Below are 20,914 nucleotides of genomic sequence, written 5' to 3' on the forward strand. Positions count from 1 at the left end.
ACCAACTTTTGAAAAAAAAAGGTGGCACCCCTTAGGAATCCATGCACACAAAGACCGTGAAATGGCCACCACTTCAAATTCCTGACAAGGGCAGGAGAATCCTACAGACTAACACCAGTGATTACTATTGGGGTGCAACCTTAATAGAAAAAGAATATGAGACTAGACATGTATGTGGATATAAAAGTGAAGCATTCAAAGAATCGAAATCACACTATCACTCCATCTTTAAAGATATTTTGGCAATAAAAAGAGGAATTGAATCTGTAGCTAAATCTTCTAGGAGTGCTTTGTCTAAGATCCCACATCTTCATATTCTAATGGCAGAAAATCACAATCACAATTTAAAGGGCTTAGCATGTTAATCTGGGGAAAATCATCATATTTTGTTTCCTTTCCTTTGTATTTGACATAGTAGTCAAATTTTCCCAATAGTTCTCCAAACAAACCAACTTTTGAATCCCTGCCTTCGTATCTCTTCTTACGTTTCTACCGGGAGTTCTTCTTCTTCTTCTTCTAGTTTGAATCGATTTGATATTCAAATGGATTGGGTCGAGGTGCCAGCTTAGTTTTATCTTTTAAAAAAGCAAATAACATAAAATTATAAGTGCCATTGGACGTTTTAAAGAACCTTAACATCACAAGAACACCCACAATATTTAATGTTTGGCCCTCTCTCCCCCTTCGCTTGTTGCATTTACCTTTTTGTTGTCATATTCAGGTCTGATTGCACCTTCAATCCATCGTCCTACCCACAATTCAATTTGTGAGAAATTGCAATGCACAACCCAATCCAAACACTACGGAAACCAATATTTTCATGCAATTTGACTTGATTTGGGTAGGGTTAGTCAGTTCTATAAACACCCCTACAACCATCCTTTAAAAATTCAATAACCATTTCCAAAATTCGAGAAAATTAGATAAACTCCACCGAATCAGAAATGAGGGCCTTGTAGTCTAGAAAGTTTGAGATTGAACAAACTCCACACAAGGGGCGTTGATCTGCTTCCAAAACAGCCGTCCAGTCGTAGATATGAATTAATGATACGTTACTGCTTACATGGTTTTAAATTAGGGAATGGCCTGGCTTCTCCATCCACACCCACGCGGATTCCTTCAATTTCAGCGCACACACTCAGACGGTGCCTGCTCTGCTTACTGTCAAATGTATTTAGATCATGCCCTGGAGGACGTAATAATTTCTCCATTATCATACTTACTACTCCAGTAAAATATGAAATTACAATATGCCACAATATGAACAGTATATACTATATAGCATTGCTCTTCTTGAAAAGCAGACTTTTTGTTTGGGAACATGGAATTCAGACCTTAAATTTGAATTTATATATATATATATATCTTCCAAATCCACACAAATTCAACTTCATGCCCTGAAATTCATGCTCCCAAACACTGCCAAGAGCCATCATTTTATGTTTGCTCTAATTATGTGCATTGCAAGCCGCATCCTCATGCTGCCTGTCAGTGACTATTGACACAATAACAGGATTCCCAGAATTGGCTTCATTCTTCTCCAGAATGTCACAAACCAATCATAATATTTCATCAGATGGAGGACTTTCTTTCGATGGGATCATCACATGGACTTCAATTGTCTTTTGCAGAGAACTCTTAACAGCATAATGAAAGTGAAAAACTCACATCCCAAGTGAACATTCCCACTTTTGATCAGAATGAAACAACCGACTTGGGATTTGTCAAGGACTGCATCTGAGATACAGCAGTGTCGCATTCCTCATTCTCATCAAAAACTAGGGGGGGTGTTCCACCATGCCTCCTACAAATAAAATAATAAAATAGTAAGTGCAAATAAGAATAACATTCTGCAACATGATAATTGCATTTCCCTTCCTTTTCCTCCCTTAAAAAAAATAAAAAGAAAAAATAAGTAAGTCAAAATTTGTATATTATTCCCCATCTAGTTAAAGTTTGGGGAGTGTGTCTGGTTTGTTGTTGCCATACTGATTTTTTGCAGTTTGCAACAGGAAATAGTTTGGCATGCTGTTTTGAATTTCAAATGTAAACCGTTTTTCTTTCTTTCCTTTTCTTTTTTTATAAAACAAAAAAATCACATCTTACAAATCAAAAAATTTGAGGTTAAAACCTATGGCCACCTTTGAAGTATTCATGGTTCATAGATTGTGCAATTACTATTTTACGGATGAGGCCATTTCAATTAGTCTCTATATCCTACCATTAATGCCTTATATCCTACTCTGCATCATTCTGTTCAGCTCAACTGTTACCCACATTCAATTTTGTTTCATATTGAAAGAGATCAACACTATAAATACCAAAACTACAAACACCTATAGATATGGGCAGAAATTCCATCATCACATGAAATGTATACAAATCAATGTGACATTTCAAAAAATAACCAAAACCTTTATAGTGCCAGATTTGATATACCAATTATGGACAGTGCATTTTACCTGGTCAGACCAACCATAATTTGGGCTCATTCTTACACCAACATACTGCAAGCCTTGGTTTTAAAAAAAGGAATGGTGACCAACCCAGTTAAGCCATGTGATTGATCGAATTGGTCATAAGGGTGGTGATAGTTATCAATTAGTCAATTAGAGCAATGGAGTTACCGTTACTACCACAACACTACTGCTCATCATAACAAGCTTATTGCCTTTAGATGCTCAGATTATGGTTCCTTAAACATGTTAATATAGAGCAGAGTTCGGGCTTAAGAAAATCAGAGAAGCAAACCTTCGCAGAAGTTGTAGGCAGCGTGTCAACGGGGAGAAAGATAGATTCAGGAAAGAACGATAGGGAATCCCATGATTTCAAGAAAGGTTTTGTAACTTCCCTATCCAACCCAAAGTTTAATATTGCTTCTGAATTTAAAAAGGGAGAGGGAAATTTGGGCCTGCAACCAGCAGGCCTTTTTGACAACCACTAAATGAGTAATTAAAGGAAAAGGGGGTAGCAGGCCAAGCAATATCCAAAGAGGTGGTGGGTCTGTAACAGATTACAAGTTGATGTTTTTACCCAGTCCCAAGAGAACATTAAAGAAAGAAGTGAGGAAGGCAATGAGGGCAGAACTGAGACAGTGATTAAAGAAGCAAGCCCAGAGGTAGAAGGGACCAGAGAGCACACTAAGAAGTTTACTTAGAAGCTCAATATTTATACAGATAAGACTGAGCAACCTATAGACACGATGATGGAATTAGAGGGGAGAAGGGTGTTTCAGCCAAAGGGTAGGTAGCGATTTCTGATGATGTAGTCTTGTAGAGGGATAATTTAGAGGATCTTAAACAAAATTCAATTCAGTAGAAAGAGGGCAGTATTTTTCTCAAAACTGATCCTAGTAAGGGTTTGCTTTCTGTTGCATGTGAAGGTACACATATAGATGATGATGATGATGAGAGGTGTTCAGAAACAGATGATGATCTCAGCAGCTTTTGTGATCCTGATTCTGGCTTAGTAGTTGATCAGTTAAGAAGTGAGATAGGCATGAGAGGAGAAGATAATTGGGGAGAACTTGATGGGGATTTGTGCTTTAATTATAGAATGGAAGAGGTATTACTGAGTAAGAAACAATCACTTACACATCAGCTTACACAGGAAGAGTGGCCTTTATTGTCCTCTGATATCAGACAAGGGTTAGAAGGTTCTGTAAAGCATAGGTCTGATCAGAGTAAAACTTTGTTTGATAAGGGACTCTTGCACCTTGCTCCTGAGCCTATTCTTGAAAAGGTGGTCGTTGGTGTCAGTTCTCCGGTTGTCAGGAGAAGTAAGGATGAGGAGACTGTGGATCCATTGGGCAATCTGAATTCTCTGGAACCTGGAAAAGGTATTCTTCCTATTCCTGTTCAGTCCTTTTTTTCTTATGAGTCTTTATGCCACAATGAGGAAACTCATGGGGGGAGTGACTTTGGTGTTGGCTAAGGGGCTAGCGAGACAAATGAGTTCTTATATGATATGGGGTTAATGCTAGTGAATCCTGTAGATGTTGAGGTCAAGTTGGGGTTGAGTACAAAAACTTATAAAGAGGGGTGAAAAAAGAGGGTTGAAAAAGAATTAAAAAATATGGTTTCTTGCATTAATTATGGGGGAAGGAAGGGGACAGGGAAAGGAGGTAAAGCATGTTAGATTATGAAAATTATTATTTGGAATGTTAGGGTGTCAAAGGATGTTAAAAAAAGGTGATTGATTAGGGAGGTTTTGCTTAGGAACTCTCCTGATATAGTTTCAATGTAGGAGACTAAGCTTAAGTTAGTAGATGAGGAGGTTTTTAGAGGGATTTGGGATGGTTGGCGTAAGGATTGGGCTTTTGTACCCTCTCAGGGTGCAGCAGGAGGTGTTCTGGTGTTATGGGATGCTAGGTCTATCACTAGAGTGGATAGTTTAATGGGTTTTTTCTCTCTTTTGGTCCTTCTCGAAATTAGAGGCAGGGGTCAATGGTGGATTTCCTCTGTGTATGGTCCTTCTAGGCCTGCTCTTAGGGATTCTTTATGGGATGAGATTTATTTTGTTTCTGGGTTTTGTCGCCGAGGTGCATTATGGGTGGGATTTTAACGCAGTCAGGTTCCCTTCAGAAAAGAAGGGTGGTAGGGTCAATGCATCTATGCAAAAGCTTGATTTGGTTATTTGGGAGTGTGGGTTGAGGGATCTTCCTTTGGATAACGCCAAATTTACGTGGTCACTGCGTGGAGCTAGGGAGGTGGCTAGTAGAATTGATAGGTTCTTGTTTTCTAATGAATGGGGGGAGTTTCCTAATCTTTCTCAAGTTGTATTAGCTAGACCCACATCTGATCATTTCCCTATTCTATTGAAATCTAGTAAAGTTCTTTGAGGCCCCACACCATTTTGCTTCAACAATATGTGGTTAGACCCATGGCTCTTTTCAATCCTTGGATAGTGATTCATGGAGTAAGGATGTGGAAAGGGGTCGGGAGGGGTTTAGATTTAGGAGGAAGTTGAAGAGATTGAAAGGCAAACTGAAAGTATGGAATAGGGAGGTGTTCAGAGATATTAGGGTTAAAAAGTCAACTCTTATAGGAGATTTGGAACAGTTAGCCAAAAAGGAAGAAAGAGTGACTCTTTCAAGGGATGTAGAGGAAAGGATTTCTTTGACAAATAAATTGGAAGAGCTGATGTTGGTTTTTTGAGTCTGATTTCTGTTTTGATGTTGACAAACACAAGTGTCTTATGTGTGTAATTAGTGCTTGAACATGTCATAATTCTAGACACACATAAGGGACAGGAAGTGGATGCCAAGCCAGGACTTAAAGCGCATAAAACTTGGAATATTCCATGGAGTCTTCAAAGAAAAAGAAGAAGACATATTTGATTTTTATTTGTAATGCATTTAAGTTTTATTATTTTGATATGTAATAATGCATGCATTTGCATGATATGACTTGAATGCTCAAATGACCGTAGACAGACCTTAAGGCACCTAGAGTTTAACTAAAAACCCTTTTTCATAAAAATTAAAATCAAACAAAGGTTTTGGAACAACCTTAGGTAACTTCGGTTAACCTTCGACGTTGGATTTTTGGGCTTAATTTAAAAGCCCCGTCGACCGAATCCGTGGTAGTATAAATGCCTCGGTCGACTGAACCAAGCCCGGTCGACCGAATCCTTAGCTATATAAATGCATTGGTCGATCGAATAGGTTAGAAGTCAACATGTTGACTTTGCATCGGTCGACCATTCTATTTTGAACACATCTTTCACGGTCGACCGAATTAGCACGTGTCTAACCACCAACTACTTAGTCGACCAAACTCACAATTCAAATTGGCCACGGTCGACCAAACCATATGAGCGGTCAACTGAACCTAAGCCATCTACGACCGAACCTACGAAGAGTTCAAAATCGCCCTATCCGTAGTTCAAAATTGACACGGTCGACTGAACCTATTAATATGGTCAACCGAACCTTGAATATGGTTGACCGAACCTCTCGATTGGAAATTTTTTAAAGGGCTAAAACGTCATTAACTTTTAATTAAACTTTTCTAAAATACCGAACGTGTCTCCAACGGTCATAATTTTCAGAAAATCTATAAATACCCCCTCATAACTCCAGATTAGTAACTTTGATTAACTCCAAATTCTCTCTAAACCCTTTTTTAATCAAAGTTCCCTCAAATCAATTTTTATTGATAAAATCATTTCTTTGGGGCATATTTTTTATCAAATCTCTTCCACTCTCTTTCCGTTTATTTAATTTAAATTTTATTTTGAAGGAGAGCATATTTATTTTGAGCATTTATTTTATATTCATTTACATTTACTCTCATTTGCATCTTCATTTATTAAAATCGTTTTTTAGAGTAGCCTTAAGATTTCTTCCGGTTAATTTTCTTGATAAACATTTTTGGAAGAAATCTTTTATTGCACAAATATTTTTCTTGAGCTTAAACTTCAAATTCTCCAAACATTTTTATTAGCAAAAATCTTTGTTGGAGAACAGAATAATCATTTTGATATTTTCATATGTTTTCTTTATGCATTAATTATTTAGATAAGCATCATTTACTCTACTGAGCTTAACTCATATCATATTAGAGTGCATGTATTGAGTTGTAGTGTTGTACACATTTGCTTGTATTAGAAGCATATTTTGTTGTACAAAATATTTTATTTGATTATCTGTTGTATTCCCGACGCGTTGGTCAGAAGAGGGAGACTAGCCTTGTGAATAGTCTCAGACTTGCTCAGACCCGATTATGAGAGCACCGGATTGGTTTAGACCCGGTTAGGAGAATTAGGAGATGCACCCTCCTGGGAAAGTGTGCAAGGTATTGGCTCCACCCGGTAAGTGAGCTGGGGAATGTCCGCCCCGGAAGGACATTGTAAACAGTTTCTGCTCCACCCGTAAGTGAGCAGGGTTAGTGGAATCCTTGGGGGGTATGCCCAACGCAGAACGTAAGCTGGTTTGGCAAAACCTCGATAACAAATATCGTGTGTCTCTCTCTTCCTATCTCATTTTAATTTCCGCACATAAATTTCTATATGTGTATGCTTGTTCATTTACTATTACAATTATTTGCATGCACACACTTAAATTAAATAAGATATACTGCACACGTGAATGCCTGCACTCGTGGTTTAATTATTTTACATACATGTTTGTATTATGAATGGGATATGATTTGTGGTAAATCGGCGAAATGTTTAAATTAGCCAAAAAGTTTTTAAAATCCAATTCACCCCCTCCCTCCCTCTTGGGATTACATCAATTCCAACAACTGATTTTTAAGGAAATCAGAAGTTGGAAGCAAAAGACAAAATTTAAGAGGGCTAGAGATGGAGATTGCAATTCTAAATTTTTGCATAGGATGGCTAATGGAAAAATGAGAAAGAATTGATTAGGGAGATGGAGATGGAAAGGGGGGTTATTATCATAGACTCTAATAGAATTGCTTTGGAGATCACGGATTTCTATTATAATTTGTATTCTAGGGAAAATGAGAGTAGATAGATGGTGGAAGGATTAGAGTAGGATCCTCTACCTGATGATAAAATAGCTTGCTTAGAGAGACCTTTTGAGGAAGAGGAAGTTAGGGCTACAATTTTTGGGATGGAGAGGAATAAAGCTACTAGGTCGAACGATTTTAATTTAGCTTTTTATCAAGATTGTTAGACAGTGGTGAAGAATGATCTTAGGAAGGTTTTTAATAAATTTAATAGGAACGAGATTCTTAGCAAGAGTATTAATTCTACTTTTATCACTTTGGTGCCTAAGAAAAATAGGTCAATTAAGATTTCTGATAATAGACTAATTAGCTTAGTTTCTAGTGTTTATAAAATAATAACTAAAGTGCTAGCTAATAGGCTGTGTGTGGTGCTTGATAGGACTATTACTAAGGCCCAGAGTGCATTTGTGGGGGGAAGACAAATTGTGGATGCAAGTTTGATTGCAAAGAAAACTATTGAGGATTAGAAGGAAGAAGGGGCTTGAGGAAGGGTTTAGGATAAAAGTGGCGTAAATGGGTGAAAGGTGCATGTCTAATGTGAATTTTCCGGTAATAGTGAATGGTGAGCCTAAATCTTGGTTTAGGGCCACGAGAAGGGTTAGACAAGGGGATCCTCTTTCTCCATTTCACTTTGTGTTAGTGGTGGATGTTTTGAGTAGGTTGGTTCATAGGGCGGGGGATAGAGGGTTAGCGAAAGGTCTAAAATTGGGTACAGAGGAGATTATGGTTTCTCACCTTCAATTTGTGGATGATACTAATTTTTTTTTTCTAGAGGACCATAGGCTTCTTCGAATTTTTGAAAAGGTATCAGGGTTGAGGATTGATATGGGAAAGAGTGGTATTGCGGCTATCAATATGCCCATAGAGAGTGCTAGTAAACTTGCCTTGGAAGTGGGTGTGGACATTAGGAGTGGTTGATGCCCTATTTAGGGGCTCCTATGGGGGCAATCCTAGAGTAGCAAGGATCTGGTGGTGGAGAGAGTGTCTAAGTAGTTAGGTGGGTGGAAAGGAGCCTTTTTCCCACTGGGAAGGAAGATTACTCTAATTTAGGCTTGTCTTTCTGGTATTTCGTTATATTTTCCGTCTATTCTTAAAGTCCCAATGGGAGTTGCTAGTAAGATTAAGAGAATTATGAGTGATTTTTTATGGTCAGGGGGAGGGGGTTTTAAGGATCACTTAGTGAATTGGGAAGTGGTGTATAGGACTAAGAAAGAGGGTGGTTTGGGTCTTTGAAATTTGGTTTCTAAGAACATGGCTCTTTTGGCTAAATGGCTTCGGCGGTTCCCGTTAGAGGTTTCCTCCTTGTGGCATAAAGTTATCAAAAGTAAATTTGGTCTTGATGGGAATGGATGGGATACTAATTTAGGTTCTAGATGTTCTCGAAAAGCTCATGAAAAGCTATTTCCCAAATTAATTCTCTCTTTATTCCCCATACCAAACTAGTGATGAATAAGGATGATGAAAAAGGGTTGTAACATTTGTTTTTGGAAAGATATATGGTTGAGGAATGCTATTTTGGCCACTTCTTTTCCTCGATTATTCCCTTTGAGCTGAAGGCAAAATGATCCCATCTCTTCTTTTATTGTAGATTAAGGCGGTCCTCTACCTTCTTGAGATTTTTGTTTTAGGAGAGCCTTGAATGATAGGGAAACTATTGAATTATCTTCTTTGTTGGTTATGTTGAACAACTATAAGGTGTCGTCCAAGGATGATAGTTATTCTTGGTTGTTGGATTCCTCGGGTGCTTTTTTGTGTAAATCTTTCTTTGATTTCTTGGGTGGTACTAATCATTCCCTTCCACTCTACAAAGTAAATTGGTAGGTTAAAATCCCCCGAAAAATCAAAGTGTTTCTTTGGTTGGTTATAATTAATGGAATAAATATTAATGACTTGCTGCAGATAAGGAGACCTTTAAAGGCTCTATCCCCTGATAGTTGTATGCTTTGTTTGGATTGTTTAGAATTTGTTTCTCATATTTTATTGCATTGCAATTTTGCATGGAAGGTTTGGAATAAGTTATTTAATTATTTCGGAGAAAACTGGGTCTGTCTGAGAACAGTGGAGGAGTTCTTGGCAATATCTTTTGTGGAGTTTGGTAGGAGGAAGGAAGGTATTGTGCTATGGAATCGCGCTTTATTTGCAGTGTAATGGGGCTTGCGGAATGAACATAATCTACGTATTTTTTCAGGGAAGAAGATCCCATATTGGTTGGTGTGGGAGAAAGTGCTTTTTATGGCTTCCGTTTGGTGTGTGGACAATGAAAACTTTAAGGGGAAGTGTTTGACAGATGTTCAAAGGGATTGGAAGTCACTTCCAAGGGCATGCTGATTTGAGCTAGCTGTTTTTTCGTGTTTTCCTTCTTACTTTTGTTTTTTGGGGATTCTCAGATTTCGCTCGGGCGATGTCTTCTCTCTTGATTGTACATTCTTTCTTTATCTAATGAATTTCTTTTTCTATCAAAAAAGATTAATCAATATTTATTAAATGCAAAGTATGTTGCAAGTGTGTGTTCATGCGTGTGTAATTTGCTAAATTATAATTCCAAACTACTGAATGTGAGCAGTGGTAAGATCCTTTCCCATATTCCCCCAGCTTCAGTTTCAAATCTTGTTATGCATACTTTCGAAATGTCTCTGTTTCTTTTCTTTTCTATGCTTTCTAACTGTGAGGGTACACTCCCCCATTTTTTTGTTGAAGGGACCGGCTCAACCCATCTGGTCCACCAGGTCCAGCCAAGTCATTCAGTTTTAGTTAGTTGACACAGTATCATTCGATTCCAGTTTCCTACCTGGCTGATCAAGGTTAAAAACTATGCTCATATGCTGCAAGCCACACTTTTTTTCCTTCAGGCAAAGAGGTTGCAACTTGCAAGAAGGGGGGAAAATAAATAAATAAATAAAAGTAAAATGTAGTTGACACATAAATTGTTATCAATTTGATTCCCAGAAACATGGTAAGACAAAGGAGGCAAAAAGCAAACCTTTGTGAGATGAGACTTTCTTCTGATAATGCCTTTTCGAGTCTCTCCTCAAATGGTGTCGCATGCCAACTCACTTTCTGATCCTGCAAGTAGGACAAGCATACCCTTCAACATTGATTTTAAAGGAGAAATCCACGAGCATAGAATCTAGAGAGATTGTGATTACCTCCTTGTATTTATTGGTTGAATTAGGGATTCCATTCCCATCCCACCACTTGGTGGTGATATGAGAAAGATCCTCTTCATTCCAATGTGTAGCAACTGTTCCAAGAATAGGTCTGTCACAAGGAGTCTTGCCAAAATTGGGACTTTTACAAGATCTGCCCCCACAATTTCGATTTTTGTCATCCCGAATGGATGGCGGGGGCTTCAGCCAAGTAGACAAGCTTGCTTCAACCTTCAACTCTTCCATGTCAGAAGTTTCTCTCTCCCTTTTTTCAGATTTGGAGGTAGCTATTTTGGGCTGTTCAAGAGAATCTCTTAGTTGACCTGACAATTCATAGGAGTTGGAATCTTCTTCCTTCAGCACCTTCCACTGAGACAGATTCTCAACAGGGTTCAATACTGAGTACACGTACTGGGACCTGATCCGAGCATTCTTACCATTTTCTTTAATTTCTAAATTTGCAGGGAAGACAGTTCCAGGTGTTTGCATCTCATCTGTTAGATTTAATGGGGTTGAATAAGGTGAAGGATTTGACACACTACGATTACCTGACAATTCAGCTTTCTTCGACTGTTCACCTACAAATTCTGATGAAGAGCTTCTTAAGGAAAGGAAGGGTGTACTAGACTCACATTCAAAATGCACAGACTTGTATTTGCAGTGAATGTCTACCCCTGAAGAACCATGTAAGGTTGAAGAAGTTGAAAAATCATCACTTTGTTCAGCATGAAGTTTGACAGTCATATTGACACTTTTAGCCCCACTAGCTTTGCATGATCCAGGAGCAATCCACCCCATATTTTGCCCATCGGAAACACAGCTGTATAAAAAATTTAGAAAACAAAAAATGATATCAAAAACATAGCAGGCTGATGCAATTTTTTTTTTAAATCCAAGCATAACCAAACAAAGTATGAAATTAAACATGTGATCACATCAAAATGAGCCTCAAGGTCTAAGGCAAAAGAAAAAGACCAAGATATCCTTATGGTTTATAAAATTTAGAAGATCAGTTTGCTAAGATTGTGTTTGGTAACACTTAATTATTGAATAATCATTTCTGTAATAAGTGATTTTATATAAACACTTTTATAGTACAAGTATTATAATAATGAATACTTGTTTAGATTCAATTAAATTTCATGTGATCACATCAAAATGAACCTCAAGGTCTAAGGCAAAAGAAAAAGACCAAGATACCCGTATGGTTTATAAAATTTAGAAGATCAACCTGCTAAGGTTGCATTTGACAACACTTAATTATTGAATAATCACTTCTTTAATAAGTACAAGTATTATCATAAATGCTTGTTTAGATTCAATTAATCAATAAGCATTTTTTCATATTATAATAGCTTATATTGTAATAATATGTCTTTGGTGCCCAAATTAAAAAAGTACTTTTTTTCTTATAAAAACCAACGTGTAATAGTAGCAATTTAATCCATTTACAAAGTTAAGCTAACCGGTAATATTCAGCAAAGGAAACAGTAAAAGAACTCAAACAAAGTAATCCAAAAGTTACAAAACAAACCATAAATCATGAATAGAGCAGAAACAAAACCAATAAACCTGTTCATTACTACTGTTCACAGCACTGTTCATTGCTGTTACATCAATTCATTTACTTTCACAATCAGTTCATCCCTACTCTTTATCTGAATTGACTTTTCACAACTTTTTTCTGTTTCTTTAATCTTTCCCAGTTGACTCTTAAATCCGATGCTCCCTCTTGTTTAAAATTTGTTTTGGACCACTTGTAGTCTTGGGTTGTTTCATCTGTCAATGGATGCAATGTGTGGTCATAAGGTGCTGCTGATGTGAAAGCAGTTGAATCTTGATAGTAGAAACTGCTGTTGCTGGTGAATGTATCCTGGGTTGGTTGTGGTGTGTTTGACCATGTGAAATTTATTTGGAATGATTTATTCCCACCTGAGCCTGTTCACCTGTTTTAGATGTTGATAGTATTTTGACTTCCCTGTCTCTGTTCATGCCTGCATCTACATTCACTTGATGTCAAGCAGTATTTTTGTGAGCTTCAGCGCTAGTTTTCAAAGTCCCCTGCTGTTTGTTTGATTATGGCTAGTCTATTAGACTTCCAGCATGGTTTTCTCTCTGCCTTCCAACCTACTTAGGCTGCAGTAGTTGCTGTACTGTGTTGCTGTGCTTTGTTATGGCTGCGGTTGCTTGTTTAAGCCTCTGTGCATCTTCAAAGTGCATGTCTGTGTAGCTGTGCGCCATAACTGATACGTTCAGTGCTGTTTCTGATCTAATATGTGCTGTTCCTGCTGTGTTTGGGTTAAAATGCCATCTACAGAGAAAGCTTCACTGATACTGTCAATGTGCAGATCAACAGAAGGTTATACCAAAAAATATGCTCTACGAATAGTATGAACCATTCAAGTGCTTCCTCAGCTCGGTCATCCATTCCATAACACCTTATCATTGCATTCCACACCACAATATTTTATCACAATCAAAATCAAAAACATCCCGGAGCCTGCTTAACCAGCCACAATTTGCATACATTGAAATCATACCACCGCCCAAAGCATCATCAATCTCCATCCCAGACTTTACAGTGTAGAAATGAATCCACATGCCACCTTGGATGGCTGCTGCTCGAGCACAAGCAGGCAGAACACCTACAAGTGCAGCATAGTTAGGTGAAGGTATCCTCTTATCTTGCAGGAGTGCATGGAAAAGCACGAGAGCTTCCTCCACAAGGTTTCTGAAAGGCATTTCAGGGAACACTTTCCTTGATGTCCCAATGTCCTGGCTCTTGGCATAAAATTCACAAGAGCATTTCCCACGAACAGGTCAAATTCAAATCCGACCCTTCTTTCGATCTTTCATTGCATCACAAGCCTTCAGCACGTAAGGGTAAGTGTGTCAACTCACAAAAACACCACCCCTTCACATTTCACCATAAATATTCATATCTTCGAATAAATGACCAGAATTTGCATGCCCTTGAATCACCGTGTTTCATAGAAAACCATCTCTATCGGGAAAAAATCAAACACTTTACTTGCCTTTTCCATGTTGAGCCACCGTACTCAAATAAGATCTTAAAAACAAATCAAACTCTTCGATTATTGGATACCCAAATCAAGTTTGGGAAACAAATCTACTGCTCCAATTAAAGTGCATGATTCTTTTGTTAGAAGCTCAAATCAGATTTGAAAAGCCAATCTCTTCCTAAAACCAATCTTGACCTAATTCTTTCACTTGAGACTTATTTGCAAGCAGAAGTTAGAAATTTCAACTTCTATTTATCCTCTTAATTAAGTAATAAGATGATAATTACTTTTAATATAACTACTTATTTATAAACAATCCAAACACTACTTATTTTTATTAAAGTTACTTATTTAAGCTAAAATAGTTACAAGCGCTTATCTTATAGTGTTTCTAAACAAGCCCTAAGTGCATCCTCACTCCTAAGTTCTCAGATTGGTTGACGTGAAAAACTGATCAAGTTACTCATCCTCCTCATGTAAAGGTGACAATGAAAATTTAAATATGCATGCGACAAGCATAAAGCATGTGCACATGCGTGTGAAATGCATGAATTCAGTATATTCTATCGGACCATTTACGACTAAGTTCAAAAATCCAACCTGCTTGGTGTATCCTCTGAAGAACTGGACAACATTACCCGCTCTCCACTCTGTTTGGCTGGAGTATGGATATTATCAGATTGCTGATCTAACTGGAGCTTCTTCATGCATGTGTCAGGAAGCCATGAAGGGAACTTTGAAGGATCTGAATCTCTGTCAGGAGTTGGTGAACCTTCTGAGTTCTTATATGCTTTCCGTATTTCAGCGGGCGTCTCAAGCAAAGTACCACAAGCTTTAAGAAACTTGGCCTGCATGACACAATTTATTCAATTAAAATGTGGCTTCCTAACTGCAGACTTCAATAGAAAGGATTCGGACCATAAAATCCAATAATCATTAACAACACTTATTCATGCTCATTTATGGCATTACTAATATGAATGTATCAGTATCATCCATCAATTTTCTTAAAAAAAACAAAATACAAAAAAATAGGTATTGTAGAATATTAACATCAATTTTGTATTTATTGGGGCATGAATAATATCCTGAGAACTAATGAAGAAAATAGGTAAGGAGATCGAGACAAGGGAGGGGGGAGGAAGGAGGGACTCATGTTGTGCAAAAAAGAGCCTAGCCTTCAAGAAAGAAGAGGCCTCAAGTCTTTGACCCTTCAGCAGACCAGCAGAGAAGAAGCTTCGACCTTCAATGAAGGCTGAGATCTCGATGAAGCTGTATGGTGTCCAGCGATGAAACCAACCCAGATCGTCCTGTCAATGAAGGCTGGGAGTATGCTGAGAAGGGGTTGCAAGTGCCCTAGCAGGTTGTTCAACATTGCTCTATTGCTCATCTCTTGTTTGTCTACCTCTTTTCTTTTCTTTTTTTTTCATTTTGTATTAAGTAGCCAGAGCAAGCTAAACATGGCTTTTTGAGTTAAGACGCGTCTTGAGCTTGTCCGTTCCATGTCCATAGGTGTTTGGAAGTGTCCTTCCATGTCCAAAATAAGAAACAGTAAAATTAATTCTAGACACATCATACACACACCTGTTCATGTCAAAGGCATGTCAGCGTCCAATAGGTGCTGGACACATACACCACTACCTTTTTAAAGTATCTGTGTTTCCTATGTTCATGCATACGCAGATCTTCTAAAATAAGTTGAATTATGGTATTCCTATAAAACAATGGAATCAACACCATCAAATTATAAAACAGATAATGAACCATGGTATTAAATAACGGCCGTTACGCTAACAGAAAATCAAGCCTCCGATACCGTTACAGGCCGCTAATGCACTGAGCAGGAAATTCACAGCCATAACGGCTGTTACACTTATGTTACGGCCTGTAACAGCTGTTACACCACTAACGGATGCTGACAGCCCCCACACCTTATCTCCTCAAATCTGCTCCATTTTTTGTGTTTCTCTTTGCATGTTGCTGCTTCTTCCCTCTTCGTCTCCTTTGTCCAGCTTAGATCTACTAATCTGAAGCTTCAAAACCCCAAAAATCAGCTTCAATCTGTTGTTTGAAGTTGTGCTCTGCAGGTCAGCTGAGTCTCGGCCCTTCAACTTGTGGAGATTTTCACAATTTGTTCGCAAATTTACTGTTAGTTGGCAAAGTTTAGGGTAGATTCTACAAGGAAATCTTGAAATCAAAAAGAAATTGAAGGATTTGGAGTCTTCCAGCTCAAACTCACTCCATTCGCAGCTTCGGCCACTGTTGGGAGTCCCAACTTGGGTATATGTCTTCTTCTGACTCCAGTCTTCCCCCTCCTTTTTCTCAATCATTTCTTTTAATTTGAAGCAGCAGAGGCTCCACCTAATACAGTGCTAGTGTAAGCTGTGTAGCCTACTAAATTACTAATGAATTAGCAATTTATTTTATTTTATAATTTTAATTTTATACTTAGTATTCAATTACTTTTATTTTATTTTATGTATGTAAATTTGTAAATAATTATACAAGTAAAATTTATTAATTAATATAAAAAATTAGTACAAAATATAGAATCTATAGAGTACAAATTTATAATTAATATTTTAGCAAAAAAATATTAATTAATATAAAAATTTCTGCAAATGATAAATCAACATATTAATTTTTTTAAAAACATTGACAATTAATAATTAAATATTAGATCTACAATTTATAACAAATTCGAATTTCTACACAATTAGTCAAGTGACTCAAGTAGACTAACTTTTAAATATTTAAATTGTAAGATCTACAATTCTATAGTTATTTTGTTAAATTGTAAATTGTAATATATATGTATAAATCAACTAAAATTTTTAATAGTTAGCAACCTAAGGTCTTAAATTTAATCCATCATTTATGTTATATTGTTATGTAATTAGCTCATTTAGTAATTATGTACCATTTTATTCTTAATTTCTTGTATGAGGATCATAACTTTTTATTTTTACTTACGTGTACAAGTCATCTAATCAAGCATCAAGATGTTGCGTGATAAAAAAGGAAGTGAAGAGCTACCTAGTGAAGACATTGGTTGGCATTTTGCTCCTCCAGGGGAAGGTAGTAGACATGTTGTCTTATGTAAATTATGCAGAAAGCCAATTAAAGGAGGGATTAGACAATTGAAACAACACTTGGCACATTAAAAAGGTCAGGTGTCTTCATGTCCAAATGTAACCATGCAGGTTAAAGAAGAAATGACGAAACATCTACAACAATATGCAGAGAAGAAAGATAAAAAAAAAAAGGCAAGAGGAACTAGAAGCTCAAATCAGAGGAGATTTTGAAAATTTGAAAGAAGAAGAAAATTCAGATGAGGAAAGAATGAGATTTGCTCGACAAGAAAGCATACGAGCACAAGAAGAATGAGAAGAGAGGCAAAGATTTAGGGCAAGAACCGGTGGAAGTGGTAATTATTATGAACAGTGCGGTAGCTCTGGTAGTGGCAGTGCTGGTGGTTTTGGTAAAGCTCGGTCACAAAGTGTTCGAAAAGTTGGAGGTAGTGAATGACAATGGATTAATCCTAATGCCACTGAAGCTAGATTAAAGGCAATGAATCTGCCAAGCAACCTAAAATAAATACCACAATTTTGAAGGGGTATAAGGAGTGAATACCCTATGAGGTCTCTGAAATATATATGGAGCAAGAGTATCAAGAAATGAAAAATTATATATCTTCTTTTGCTGGAATTTGGAAGGAGAGAGATGTAACCATTATGTGTAATGGTTGGTCAAGGCCCACAAGAAAACACATAATAAACTTTTTAGTTTATTGCAATAGAGACACTGTTTTCTACAAGTTAGTTGATGACTCTGATGTGCCGAGTCGAACAGCTAAATATTATTTCAGGTAAATTTCTAATTTTGATTGACTTGAGTCACTTGATGACTTGCATATTTTTAATTTAATAGTAATTGTTAAACCTATAATTTCATTTTATATTAATGGACAAGGCAGTTGAAGAAATTAGGGAGGAAAATGTTGTCCAAGTAGTAACTGATAATGAAGATGTAATGAAGCGGGAGGAAAATTATTAATGCAAAAGAGACTCAATCTCTACTAGACAGCATGTGCAGCTCATTGCATAAACCTTATTCTTGAAGGCATTGGTAAGAAAAGCAATGTAAAGAAGGCCTTAGAAAATGCAAAAATAATAACCTCTTTTATTTACAACCATATGTGGATAGTGAATTTCATGACAAAATTCGCAAATAATAGAGAATTGTTTTGTCCTTCCATCACTCGATTTGCCACCAATTTTATTGTCTTAGAGACCATTGTTAGGCATAAACAAGCATTGAGGGAAATGTTCACATCTAATGTTTGGAAAAACTCAAGTTTTGGGATGGCAAAATCAAGCCCAGCATATGATGCAAAGAAAATTATCCTAGGGAAAGAGTTTTGGCAAAAGGCCTGCGATATAATTACAGGAACTCTTAGTGAAAGTTCTTAAATTGGTTAATGATGATGAAAAACCAACCGTGGGTTTCATATACGAGGCAATCGATAGGGCAAAGTTGGTCATTCAGAAAGATTGCCAATTCTACAAATATTATTGGAAAATTATTGATAACAGATGGAGTTTTCAATTGCACCAAGACTTACACGCAGTTGGTAAGTGTAAATAAAATACAATTTCTTATTATTTCAATTTTTAAATCATGCGTGGTTGCATTAAAAACACTATTATTGATTAATATATTTGTAAATTTAATTTTAGGATATTTTTTTTACCCCCAATTTTTTTATGGTGCCCCACTCTCTCTTGAAGTTGCTAGAGAAGTCATGGATGGGGTTAAAAAAGAGATAACCAAGTTGGTACCCAATATAGACACTCAAATTCAGGCTATTAATCAAGTAAGTATTGGTTCTATCAAATAATGAATTATTTTAGTATTTTGTCCTACTTTCTATAATATATATATATATCTAATTAATTATTTATACTTCACAATCCTCCTTTTTTAGTTGTTGCTATATTGGGATAGGCAGGAGACATTTGGAACTCCGTTGACACAAAGGGAAATGAAACAAACAAAACCTGGTAAATGTAGCTAAATAATGGTTGAATGGATCTATTTTATCATTTTTAATTCAAATTTGACTTTTCAAAAATACACTATATTGACATATGTTTTTCTTCAATTATTTATGCAGCCGAATAGTGGATTCATTATGGCATGTGTGCTCTTGAGCTACAAAAAATAGCAATTAGAGTTCTTAGCCAAACTACATCAGCTTCGAATTGTGAGTGTAATTGGAGCACCTTTAGCCTTATCCATACGGAAACAACAAATAGACTAAAAGTACATGAAACTACAAAAACTTCTTTTCGTGCATTACAACATGAGGTTAAAGTTAAGACATACAATAAGAAGAAGCCAACAGGACATTGAAGACAGTTTTAACCCTATCAATTTGGACTATATTTTCGAAGAAGATGATTCTTTGAGTCCTAGTTAAAGAAGAGAGAAACACCATTACTTGACGATCAGGACAACTCAAATTCATTAGATGAAGAGGATTGTGGTACTGCAGAAGGACCTGATCAACACCAATAAACGTGCATGATTCAAGTTCAAGTCCTGAACATACACAAAGTGACGATAATCTAGGTTTGAGCCCACCAAGTGATGATGGTGGTAGTAGTGTTGCGATTGGGGCTAGGGGTAAGTAATGGTGGTGATGGTGGCAATGCAAAATATGATTATGAGTATAACACAGGGACATCATTTGTATACATATCCTCCTAGTCGTTATGGACTACATAATATACCTGAAATTATGACTTGAGTATTCCTCCAAAGTACCAATCTTCACAACTCAGGAGGAGGAGTGCTACTAGCGGTGGCCCTAGTGGGAGTCATGGTGCACAAACTAGAAGAACTCACCAACATCGAGATCATGACTTTGCTAAAGATTCATATGGTGTGGTTCGTAGTTTTGGAGACTTTGCTTTAGATGACTCACATCTCCCCAAGAATATCCACCACCTCAAAACTATGATCCATATTACATGTCTCATCCATATCCTAGTGGGTCAGGATCTAGTGAGTCTTCTTCTGCACCTTTGTAGTTAAAAGCGCGCCCTAGGCAAGAGGCACAATGAGGCGACCAAGCTAGCGCCTCATCCTTCTTTCAGCGAGGCGACCTTCAAAAGGCGCAGATAGGTGCACTAAAGCAAACTGATTCTCCAAGCACAATGAGTCGCGCCTTGAAATTTTTTAAGCTATTAAGAAATAAAGCCCCAACCCATTTCCAACAATCCAACCTTCGACAATGTTAGGGGGAAAGGGGAGGAAACTAGTATACACAGATACATCCACGCAAAACACACAGAACACAAATCAAATTACGTGGTTCGGCCAAACTTGGCCTACATCCACAGGAGAGAGGAAATCTCACTATAAGATCAATAAGAGAGATACAAGAAATAAGGAGTAACACAGCTCAACTCAACTCTCCGGACTAACCTCTCTGCCTCACAGCTTACTCTTCTTTTGCACTCTATAAATTATTCACACACTCACAGCTTTACCAAGCAGTGTACAAATATATATATCAGAGGGGAACAATGAGATGGAACAGCAATAAAGGCAAACTGCATGCTCGAGGCTGCGCATGCTCCATAAGCTGCAACTTCCCAAGCAACAATAAATGCACCCACATGGGTAGGTCAACAAATCACCCCCTCCAAACATGTGGGGGCAACCAAGTGTCCGCTACTCTGATGTTGCATCACTGTGACCTCACCCTAGACCCAAGGCGTCAACACCCCCTCGCGAGAGTGCCCACATCCCCTTGCTAAGGTGCTCATGTAGGGATCATCTTCTGGATGGCTTCAGTAGATCTAGAAGACCCACTGAATCTGAGCATAACTTCAATTTCTCTCTAGTCACTGTCTTTGTCAACATATCTGCTGGGTTTTGACTGCCAAAGATCTTCTCAACGGCTAAAATCCCTTCATCGAGAAGAGATCTGATGAAGTGATAGCGGAGTCCAATGTGCTTGGTCTTTTAGTGGAATGCTGAATTCTTCTCTGAGTGTATAGCACTCTGACTATCACTATACAAAACACTCTTAATCTGCTTGAAACCCAACTCTGTCAACAAATCCTATAACCAGATCATCTCTTTGTTTGCTTCTGTCATGGCCACATACTCTGCCTCTATAATGGATAGAGCAACGATTTTTTGTATCTGTGATACCCAACTAACGGCAGTAGCACCTACTGTGAAAACATATCAAGTA

The 20,914-nt window shown here is 37.4% G+C and overlaps 1 protein-coding gene across 8 annotated transcripts in view; it reads right to left on the reverse strand.

Moving 5' to 3' along the window:
• Positions 1 to 805: 805 nt before the first annotated feature.
• Positions 806 to 20,914, reverse strand: part of LOC131149694 (protein JASON) — a 36,344-nt gene continuing 16,235 nt past the window's right edge. For 2 of the 8 annotated variants that reach the window (XM_058100377.1, XM_058100379.1), the window contains exons 4-8: positions 14,245 to 14,492; positions 10,622 to 11,441; positions 10,456 to 10,538; positions 1,669 to 1,804; positions 806 to 1,186 (exon numbers count right to left, since the gene is read on the reverse strand). In XM_058100377.1, the coding sequence (XP_057956360.1) occupies positions 1,696 to 1,804; positions 10,456 to 10,538; positions 10,622 to 11,441; positions 14,245 to 14,492 (1,260 nt within the window). In that variant the 3' untranslated portion in view covers positions 806 to 1,186; positions 1,669 to 1,695. Of the gene's footprint in view, positions 1,805 to 10,455; positions 10,539 to 10,621; positions 11,442 to 14,244; positions 14,493 to 20,914 lie in introns of all 8 variants that reach the window. The other 6 variants (XM_058100383.1, XM_058100378.1, XM_058100381.1 and 3 more) reach the window with 3 other exon arrangements.

Source organism: Malania oleifera, chromosome 2, assembly GCF_029873635.1.
Source record: "Malania oleifera isolate guangnan ecotype guangnan chromosome 2, ASM2987363v1, whole genome shotgun sequence".
In the NCBI taxonomy this organism is placed as follows: domain Eukaryota; kingdom Viridiplantae; phylum Streptophyta; class Magnoliopsida; order Santalales; family Ximeniaceae; genus Malania; species Malania oleifera.